Source organism: Haemaphysalis longicornis, unplaced genomic scaffold (genome assembly GCF_048455015.1).
Source record: "Haemaphysalis longicornis isolate Haplotype H1 unplaced genomic scaffold, Haemaphysalis longicornis Haplotype H1 scaffold_9, whole genome shotgun sequence".
Taxonomy (NCBI): domain Eukaryota; kingdom Metazoa; phylum Arthropoda; class Arachnida; order Ixodida; family Ixodidae; genus Haemaphysalis; species Haemaphysalis longicornis.
In genome coordinates, this window is record NW_027526460.1 from 151,790,693 (window position 1) to 151,801,939 (window position 11,247).

The 11,247-nt window shown below is 54.2% G+C and overlaps 1 protein-coding gene and 1 pseudogene across 1 annotated transcript; both read left to right on the forward strand.

Moving 5' to 3' along the window:
- The first annotated feature begins 650 nt into the window (after nucleotides 1-650).
- LOC144153494 (uncharacterized) lies at nucleotides 651-1,514 on the forward strand (annotated as a pseudogene).
- Nucleotides 1,515-7,344: 5,830 nt separating this feature from the next.
- LOC144153495 (uncharacterized) lies at nucleotides 7,345-9,242 on the forward strand. The gene is made up of 2 exons (XM_077685132.1): nucleotides 7,345-8,057; nucleotides 9,068-9,242. Exons 1-2 carry the CDS (start codon nucleotides 7,345-7,347, stop codon nucleotides 9,240-9,242), a joined length of 888 nt encoding a protein of 295 aa, XP_077541258.1.
- Nucleotides 9,243-11,247: the final 2,005 nt, after the last annotated feature.

Here is an 11,247-nt window from a genome sequence, read left to right on the forward strand (position 1 = left end):
TCCGCTCTCACCCCCTCTCCCATAGCAACAGCTGCGAGCGCGCGCAGCTCGCAGCTTTGCTATGGGAGAGGAGGAGCAGGTGGTGCGGGCGGATCAGCGGCGAGTGAGTGGAGAGGAGGAGCGCGCTCGGGCGTGTGAGCGCGCTCGCATCGCGGGAGCTCGCCGGAGCTCCCGCGTGTGTGGGAGAGTGTAGGTGAGGGTAGGCGCGGTGCTTCGGTGCTTCTCCTCTCGACGCTCGCCCCACTCTCCCGTTCGCTCAGTCACAAGTATATATAAATGGAATGTTTGCCGGCAACGGTACCTCGAGCAAGAAGTGTAATACAATCCCGTTCGAGCATTACACCTCTCGCTGGAGGTGACGTCACCGTAGTGGCTTCAACGTCATCTTCAATCGGAGGAGAAGAAGAAGCGGAAGACAAGGATACGAAGCGAAGAGGGCCTGATGCCGAACGCAAGCGCTTGAAGCGAGCTGCCGACGCCGAACTCCGTGCTCGGGAAGCCGCTGCGAAACGCCAACGCCGAGCCGAAGACCCCGAAAAAAGTGTTCGACATGTGCATTCGCATTTCCTCACGATTCTCTTCGGGGAGGTGGGGTGAATTTTTTTTATTTCCTCGTGTTGCCACAGAATTGGTGACCACGGACATCGGACATGGCAGCCGACAATCAAGCCGCCTTGGATGCCCAGCTCGGAACCACTGCTGCAGATGACAGCCATCGAACATCCTCCGCCGCTCAGGGGGACGTGGCTGTACTTTCGCTGAAGCTTCCCCAGTACTGGCCTGAGGACCCACAGCTCTGGCTCGCCCAGGTAAACAGCCGGTTCGCCGTTGCTCGCATCACGTCCCAGAGCCAGAAGTTCAATGACCTCGTGTCTGCGCTGCCTCCTGAGATCGCAACCGAGCTTCACGACCTGATTGTTTCTCCGCCGGTGACCGCCCCGTTTGACACACTGACGAGTGAACTCATCCAGCGGACGACAATGTCGGAACAGCGACGGTTGCAGCTTCTACAATCTGAAGAACTCGGTGAGCGCAAACCCTCACAGCTACTGCGTCACCTTCAACAGCTTCTTGGAGAAACTTAAGCCACGTTCGATCAAGCTTTGCTTCGAGAGCTTTTTCTTCAACGCCTGCCCACCTCCGTCCGCATGGTGCTGGCCACCGCGAAAGGTTTATCCCTTTCTCAGCTGGCCCAACTTGTTGACTCCGTCATGGACGTTTCCACTCCTGTCGAACGTCCCGTGTTCAACTTATCACTCCCGGAACGTTCCGGGTCCACTAAAGCAGCACCCACAACGCCGTCTCCACCTACGCTGCAGAGCCTGCGTGAGGAATTCCGTGGGGAGATCACCAAGCTATCAGATCAGATCGCCACTCTCTCAGCTCAGCGCCAGATCGCCACTCTTTCAGCTCAGCGCCAACACTCTCCCTCGCGCAGCCGCTCCTTCTCGAGCCCCGTTCGCCGTCGCATTCAAGGCAAGGCGTATGCTGGTATCATCGCAACTTCGGAATAGCCGCGCGGAAGTGCACAACCCCCTGCACTTTTCAGGGGAACTCCCCGGCGCACCACTAGAGGCGCTGAGTGGTGTCGGTTGCAAAGTAAGCCGCTTGTTTTTTGCGACGGACAAAGCCACCGGACTGGCTTTTCTTGTCGACACAGGCGCTGAGGTCGGCGTAATACCGTCCTCAGCCGTGTTTCGCAAGCGCAGGCAAACCACAAGCAGCTTACAAGCCGCCAACAAGACTCCCATTGCAACCTACGGAGAACAATCGCTGTCACTCAACATTGGCCTCCGCAGAACATTTCGATGGATTTTTCTTATCGCTGATGTGGCCTACCCCATTCTTGGCGCAGACTTGTTGCGTCACTACAACTTGTTAGTTGACATGCACCGCACGCGCCTCATTGATGCTACAATGCACCTCTCTGTGCTTGGTATGGCATCGAAGGAACCGCTCTTGGCGGTCGCAAGCGCCTCGTCGGAGTCGTTCTATGACAAGCTTCTTGAGGAATCCCCGTCCCTTCTGCGACCTGCCAACTTCCTCCTCCCCGTCCGACATGACGTCACTCATCACATTGTCACTACGGGCCCACCCATTCACGCTCGAGCACGACGCTTACCGCCTGATCGCTACAAGATCGCACGTGACGAGTTCGAACACATGCTTGAGCTCGGAATAGTTCGACGGTCATCTAGCCCTTACGCATCCCCGCTGCACATGGTTCCAATGCCATCACCTGGAGACTGGCGTCCCTGCGGAGACTACCGGTTGCTCAACAACGCCACTGTTCCTGATCGTTACCCCCTTCCGCACATTTCAAACTTCTCAGCACCACTGCAAGGGGCGACGATTTTCTCTAAGATCGACCTTGTTAAGGCCTAGCATCAGATTCCTGTGGGGCCGGCAGATATTCCGAAGACGGCAATCATCACGCCGTTCGGACTTTTTGAGTACGTGCGCATGCCTTTCGGCCTTCGCAACGCTGCACAAACTTTCCGACGGTTTATTGAAACCGTGACCCGAGGATTACCTTTCTGCTTCGCTTACATCGATGACTTGCTTGTGTTCAGTAGCGCCGCAGAACAACACATCCAGCACATTCGCCAACTCATCAGTCGCCTTGACCAATACGGCCTTATCGTCAATAGAGCCAAGTGCGAGTTCGGTGCTCACGAGCTGGACTTCATCGGCCACCGTGTAGACAAGAATGGCATTCGCCCCTTGCCTTCAAAAGTACCGGCCATCGAAGACTTTCCGCAGCCATCTTCCATACGCAAACTCCGCGAGTTCCTTGGCCTCCTAAATGTTTACCGCCGTTTCATCCCGAACTGTGCCGCTATCCTCCGCCCACTGACAGACAGGCTCACGGGAAACAAACCAAAAGCATCTCCACTCACTTGGTCTCCAGAAGCACTAACCGCTTTCAAAAATGTCAAGACCAAGCTGTCCCAGGCAACCCTTCTCGTTCATCCGAGGCCGGGAGTTCCGCTTTGCCTAATGACCGACGCATCTGACGCAGCAGTCGGAGCTGTCCTGCAACAGTTTGTGGACAATGCCTGGCAACCCCTTGCTTTCTTTTCCCGCAAGTTGTCACCCGCGGAGTCACGCTACAACATTTTCGGAAGAGAACTCTTTGCAATGTGCATGGCTGTACGTCACTTCAGGCACTTCTTGGAGGGTCGAGAGTTCCATATTCAGACGGACCACAAACCTCTGACCATCGACATCCGGTCGAACTCCACCAAATTTTCACCCCGTGAAACCCGCCATCTGTCTTTTGTCGCGGTATTCACAACGGACATACGGCACGTGCAAAGGCAGGACAACGCTGGCGAGGATGCACTCTCACGTGTCGCCGCAATCTCCAGTTCCCACAACTCGGCTGACATCGACTTCACCGCACTCGCATCAGCGCAATAAGATGACGCCGAAATAATAGCCCTTCGAAAAAAACCCGGCGCGCTGCACCTTTCTGAAGTACCCATCCCATCCTGTGCTGTCCCGGTGCTTTGCGATGTTTCCACGCACACCCCGCGTCCCCTCGTCCCGTCGAATGTCCGACGCATTGTTTTCGATGCCTTCCATAGACTATCGCACCCTGGAATATGAGCCACGCAACATCTGCTCACGCAGCGTTTCGTTTGGCCGGGCATCAACAAAAACGTACGCGAGTGGACGCGCTGCTGTCTCGTATGCCAGCAGTCAAAGGTTAACCGGCACACCAAGGCCCCTCTCGGCTTGTTTACGGCACCAACGGAGCGTTTCGACAAGGTACACGTAGACATTTTGGGGCCCTGGCCTCCTTCAAAAGGCAACACATACCCACTTACTTGCGTGGATCGGTTCACGCGTTGGTCCGAGGCGTTCCCTCTTCCCGACATCCATAGTGAAACCATCGCCAACGCCTTCGCTGCCGGCTGGGTTTCCCGCTATGATGTCTCATCAACTATCACCACCGACCGAGGTCGCCAGTTCGAGTCGGAACTCTTCAATAACCTTCTGATCCTTCTTGGCACTTTCCCCATTCGGACCACAGCGTACCACCCCATTTCCAACGGGCTCGTTGAGCGTTTTCACCGCTCCCTCAAGACTGCACTCAGGGCACAGCCGGACGCTACCCACTAGTCCACCTCCCTTTCGTTGGTTCTTCTGAGTCTTCGGGCTACTTTGAAGCAGGATCTACACTGCACGCCCGCAGAGGTGGTCTTTGGTGCGTCGCTCCGCCTGCCGGGAGAGTTTTTCACTGGTTCCGACCCATCACCGTGCCCTCATCCCACCGACTACGTGACCAAACTACGAGGTTCCTTTCGCTCACTTCGTGCGCCCGCACCAAGCCGTCAACAGCGTGCGGATGCCCATGTTCCCAGCGAGCTGACAACGTCCCCCTACGTTTTTGTCCGCCGTGACGCCGTGCGCAAACCACTTCAGCGCCCGTATGACGGACCCTACCGCGTCAACCATCGTGTTGATAAGCATTTCACCGTGGATTTGGATAGGAGACACGACACTATTTCTGTTGATCGCCTCAAACCAGCGTTTATTGAAGAGCCGCTCCCTACACAACAAGACAAATCCACAATATTAAGTGAGGATCACCCTCCCCAGCCACCCCAGTCGCAACAGACAACAAAACCCACACGACGACCTCCAAAAGTATCCTTCCGGCTTCCCCCATGGCTCCGCCACTAGAAGAGGGGGGGGGGGCTCCTGTAGCAGCATCAACGCAGCGAAGACGACGAAGCACCACTCTGAGGCTCACTGCGCGAGCCTCGCGGCGCAAGCGGTCAGTGCTCCCAGGAACTCCGGGCGTTCGACCAGGCCGCTGGCCCGTCAGCTGCTGACGTGTTCCTAATATGTGTTCTGTGGCTCGGCGTTTTTATTTCCTCGTGTTGCCACACACTCAAACAAGCGACATGCTTCACTCTAACAAGGACTGAGCACATATTCATATACTTTTGAGACTAAGGTTATCTGGGAAGCATAGTAAGGATCAGAAGGTGTAACAAAAAAAGAAAAAAAAAACAGCGGAGCGGGAACACGCCCACAGAAAACCGAAAATTAAGCTAATCTTCGGTACCCTCTTGGAAAAGACGCGTAACATGTGCAGCCAAAGCGACACCGTTCGGTCCCTCAAACACATGGGAGCACAGTAGCAGACCGCACTGCTAGTGTCTCGGCCGCAGATGGTCTTCTAAGGATGGCGTTGAAATGCGCTTCGGCCGCTATCGCGCGGAATGCAGACTTTTGCTCACGCCACTACATACGTGCGCGTTCCATTGTGATGATGATGGTAATTATTAGATTTCTATGGCAAAAGGCCGACTAAGCATGTACCCTTGTGTCCTCTGGCATTAAAGGGGTCCTGAAATACCTTCCGCCGATGCATGGATGTACATGTACCCAAATAAAGCAATGTATTTGCAATCTCCTCCCGCAAGAATTTTGTTAAAGCGATGAGTATTAGCTGAGAAATCGTAAATAAAAAACCGCGCATTATCGTCGCTCCGCGTTTCCTCCTCCTTTCGGCTTACTCTCCGCTGTTGACGGCGCGAGCCTTGCCTCCCATGATGCTGCGCTCCGCAGCGGTGACGTACTTCCGCTATTGCGCTGCTCAGACTGTCGTCTGCTACGGGCAAGCTTTGTTGACACCATGAATCCCTCAAGGCTGGAAAAGCGAACGAAAAATCTGGCCGCATGTATGCGGCAGCCTGGCCTTGCCCTTTTGCGGTGTACGTTGCTGGCGGCACATGACTTTTTAACGCCGGCGAACTCGCAGCCGCACGGGGAGGGTCGTGCGCTCGTTCCCTTGATGCACCGCGCACTGTTTATCCAAAAAGCGCCGTATCATATGTGGCCCCGCTGGTGCCGGGTCTTATTTTGCGGCGGTGGTAATTCCTGCCGGCGGCATGTGAAAAAGAAATATTAAACCGATACAGAACCCGTGCACAAAACGCTTCAATCATGTGACCAGTTTAAGGTCCCTGAAATTAGACCAGTTCAGCTTGGGGCGACGCGTGGTGGAGAGCGGCAACGTTGGCAAAACATGCTCCGCCGTGGCTCTGAGCTTTCTAGCGCTACAGCGAGCGCCATTTCTTTGACAATCTTAAACATCGGTTGCCTTGGCAACAAGGCACAAACCGCTCCAGAAGTCAGTTACGGTTGCGTGATCCCGGTTCAGCTTGGGGCCCCACTTCGCGACATGTGGGCACTGCAGGCGTACCACTCACTCCGCCGGAGACTTCAATAAAGTTCACTTCTCTCTCTCTCTCACTCCCATTAGGAAGTGCGAGATGCGTTTGGCATTACAGGAGGCGATGGTGTGTGTGTTGTGGACGCCTTTGTTTCGCGGTGAAATGCGACGTTGTGCTTCTGCGGGTGGATAGTGCTTCCCATGGTCTGAATTATCTTTCTCGAGCGACGTACGACTCAACCTCGCATGGGGTATGTGCAGTGTGCGTGGCTAAAAGCCATCGGCTTGTGCGCCAGAGTTAAGTGACTTGCTGTTCGTCCCCGCAAAGCGCTCGCGAGGTGAGTACCGAATTTACGACGGGCAGGAGGCAACCCATCCTCTGTCAATCGTGGTTCAGACTTTCAACACATGTTGTGACGTTGTGTTCGTTAGAAACGCATCTCTGGATTGTTTTGAAGTTGAATAAAATGTATGCGTCAAACCCGGGCATTCGGCTCAGGGCGTTCTCTGCGATTGCACGAAAGAAGTGCCACGGGGTTTCAACGCTTTCTTTATGAAACGTACTCAGGTAACAGAATATCCATGTCGTGTTATGGCCGTATTGCATTCAATACAAACGGTTAAGCGTTTGTTTTACACTTGTTTCGTTTGTCGTAAAATGCCCAAGCACTCCGGCACTCCGCTGGCAGTGTCGCGCACGGAACGCCACGAAACTACATATACGGCCCCCGGCTCTCCCAACTGCGTGGTGTGTTAGTGTTTCGCCGGCGGCCCCCTGCGCTCAGGCGCGTGGTGTTGCGTTTCACCGGATGCTCGCTGCGCGGCGGACTCGTGAGATGGGGACCAGACCCGGCGGTGTGAGCGGCGAGACAGCGGGAGAGGCGGGCGCCAGTCGCCGTCCAAGCCCCAAAGAAGAAGCCCCATTTGTGTAACGTTCCTTTCCTTAGATTAAATAAGTTGTTTAGCTCACCTAAAGTGCATATTTTTGTGTTTTTCTTATCGTCATCGTCACGGACAACATTCTGGTGCCGAAACCCGGGAATTCATCGCGCCGTGGACTTACATCAACGAAACCACGCCCTAACGTCTCTACAACGACCCTGTGATGTGCTACGGGTGAGCCAAAGGAACTGCGGTGCTCTTGGGTGAAGATGGAACGCGGGCGCAAGAAACGTACTGTTCTCCGGTCCCAGGCCACACGCCTCATCAACGAAAGTCAGCAAAGCCTGCAAGGTAGCCTCGCACAGAACGAGGCGAGAGTGCTACATGCACGCTTGACATCCATTCAAAGGGAGCTCGACACTGTCAACAAGGAGATCGAGCCCCTCATTTCCGAGGACGACCTGGAGGAAGAGTACAGCCAAGTATTGGAATACAAGGACCGCATCGTCCAATGCTTAGCACGGCTGGAGCAGAATTTTAACGGCGACCCAAGGCAAGACTCTCCAGATCAAGCAACGATAACCCAAGCAACCGTACCAACGAACGGTGACGGTTCGCAACCAACGACGTCACAACGGATCAACGCAAAATTACCAAGAATCGAGCTGGGCAAGTTCAGCGGACGGCGGCATGAGTGGCAGTCCTTCTGGGAGCTGTTCGAGCAGATGGTGGACAAAAACGAACATCTCTCCACGCTGGACAAGTTCCACTACCTGAAAACATCCGTAACAGGTGACGCAGCTGCCGTGCTGACCGGTCTGCCGGCCGCGTCCCATTGCTACACTGACGCGACGCAGCTTCTGAAACAACGCTTCGGCAACGAAGAGCTCCTAATTCAGGAGCACATGAAGAAGCTCATCGACATACAGCCTGTGCGCGCCTCAGACGATGTGCGTGGACTTCGTCGCCTGTACGACACTGTGTCAGCGCATATTAGGGGACTCGAGGCCCTTGGCCGAAAGCTCGACACCTTCGACTGTATGTTGCTTCCCGTCTTGCAGAGAGCGATTCCGAGAGACATTTTGCTGGACTTAAGCCGCAGGGGAGTTCTGGAAACGCGCAGCCCTACTTCCGAACCACAGACAAACCCAGACGGTTCACCAACAACGACGGGTGGAGAAAAGAAAGGTACCGTTTGCACGTTTCAAGGCTCTTGTCATTCCTTGGAGTTGAAGTGGAAAGCCGCGAAAACCTTGCTGCACTGCAATGCATGGACGTGAAACCGCCTACGAGGCACAACACCAACGATCGAGGCTCCAAATCGCACGCAAAAGGCCGACAAAGGCATGCTCCATCAGCTGCAATGCTACACCAAAATGCAACTCAAGAATGGTGTTTCTTCTGTAAAACTAACGGCCATACGACGCAACACTGCGGAGGTACAAAAACAATAGAAGAAAAGAAAAGGCTTTTGCTGTCCGAGGGAAGGTGCTTCAGGTGCACGAACAAAGGTCATCAGGCCCGCGCATGCAGGACAAACGTTCGCTGTACCAAGTGTCAGAAGAGACATGCTAGCACTATGTGCGATCCGACGTATGCAAGGGCGAATGCAGGAGAAGCGACCGACCCCGTCGCAAACGCGCACGTGACTCTTGAGGCTCACGTCACAGAAAGTTAAACCTTCCACAAACCGACGGTTTTGCTCCAAACTGCGACAGCTTGGTGTTGCGGAGGGGCTTCCAGAGCTCAGGTGCGAATTCTATTCGACGGCGGTAGTCAACGCTCTTACATAACATCGGCTACGTCGAGGAAATTGGGATGCAAATTGCTCGGAAGCGAGAAGCTTACAGTTGGCGTCTTCGGAGGTCACCAAGATGAGAAACTGTATAAGAGAGTGGCTGTAAAACTGCAAACCAAAGATCGAAGAGAACTTGAGTTAGATGTTCTGGAGACCGATGTAATTTGTGACCAAATTCTCCCTTCACCACCAAGCATGTGGACCGACCGTCTCACGGCCCTCGGCTACGATGTGGCTGATGTCAGTGGCCTAGAAAGTATCAAGCTGCTCATCGGATCTGATCACTTCTGGCAGCTCACGACGGGCCGGACCACTAAGCTCGAAGGAAAGCTAAGGGCAGTGGAGACGGCGGTCGGCTGGAGTATTTAAGGACCTGTGGAGGGGAGCTATGCGTCGTCCCAGTGCACGCAAACAATCGCGCTGCGAACGTCTGTCATTGAAAGAAATGCGACTGACGTGCTGACCAAGTTCTGGACGCTAGAATCGATTGGAGTGAACGACATCGAGGTAACGAAGAGCCCACATCCCACCCTCGAATTTTTCGAGGAGACCGTCAAACGAGTGGATGGACGCTACGAGGTGGCGCTTCCTTGGAAGCCAATGACGTCACTACACCATAATAAGGAGATAGCCTTAAAGCGCTTAAAGCACTTGGCGAGGCGCCTTCAAAGCTCCCCAGACTTGTGCCAGGACTACGACTCAGTAATCAGAAACTACGACCGCCTGGGAATAGCAGAACTTATCGAAGACAGCATGAGTGAAACCGATGCCGTTTACTATATGCCACATCAGGCTGTTGTACGTGACGCCCAGAAGCTTCGGGTGGTTTTTGACGCATCGTCGCACAATAATTCAGCAAAATCACTCAACGACAACTTGGAAAGCGGGCCGAACCTGACCGCCGATTTAGTCGGTCTACTGCTCAACTTCCGAAGACACCGAGTCGCGCTGGTTGCGGACATCGAACAAGCATTTCTACAGGTGGGCATACGACCGGTCGACAGAGACGCGTTGCGTTTTCTGTGGTTTCAAACAACACCAAAACCGGGTGAATCACTTCCACCGATTGCGACTTGGCGCATGACCCGTGTACCTTTCGGAACGACGGCTAGCCCATTTCTGCTTTCTGCAACGCTTCAACACCACTTGGGGAAATGCGAAGAACGGTACCCTCAAACTGCGAGTCGGATCAAGAACAGTCTTTACGTGGATGACTTGTTAACGGAAGCTGAAAGCGAGGAAGCAGCAATAAAGCTCTACAATGATGCGACGGAAATGTTTGAAGCAGCGAAAATGAAACTGCACAAATGGTCGTCTAACAGCGAAACGCAACGCCAGCAATTCCAGCGTGACTCCCGGGCCGCCATTCATCTCGGCTATCTGTCGGGAGTACTGAAGGTTTTGGGACTTACGTGGGACCCATGTGCTGACCAGTTAACGTTCTCTCCATGCATGGATCGCCTTCGCGACGTAGAACCACCCACAAAACGGTCCATGCTGCAAACAACGGCGCGGATATATGACCCACTGGGGTGGCTTTCTCCTTTCATCGTGCGGGCCAAGATCCTATTCCAACAGCTGTGGCGGAGAAACATAGACTGGGACGACACGCTACCTGACGACATCGCGGCGGCCTGGACGGAGTGGCTAGACGGACTGCAACATCTTTCCGAGGTTCAAGTACCACGGTACTACGGGTCGCAAGTAAACGGAGGGTGGACAGACTGCCTTCACATTTTCGCATTTTCGCCGATGCCAGTCCGCTGGCATACGGAGCGGTCGCCTACCTCACCGTCGAGGGTGAAAACGGTGCAAGCTCGACAATCCTGATAAGCAAGTCAAGGGTGGCGCCAGTCAAAGAAATTACACTGGCGAGACTAGAACTAATGGCATGTCTGCTTGCTGCTCGATTGTGTCGCTACATTTTGAAAACCCTCGAGGAACAGCCTTCCAACGTCTACCTGTGGTCGGATTCAACAATCGCGCTCCACTGGATCCATGGAAATTCCGACCGCTGGCTGCAGTTCGTACGCAACAGAGTCACCGAAATTCAACACCTCACGGACAAGTGCAATTGGAGACATTGTCCGGGAAAGGAAAATCCAGCGGATCTTCTAACACGCGGGATCCCAGCCGCGCAACTGTCCACGAACGCCCTATGGTGGAACGGAGCACCGTGGATTTGTCGCAGAGAGTCGGACTGGCCCGCAGTGGTTCCGGAGGCGACATTCGGTGAAACTGAACTAGAAGAAAGGAAGGAAACTAGGTCATTGCCAGCGACGACATCGCCAACTGCTGAGTCGGCTGTGATCGATTTGCATCACTATGGGAAATACTCGAAGCTAATCAGAGTCACGGCATGGGTTTTTCGGTT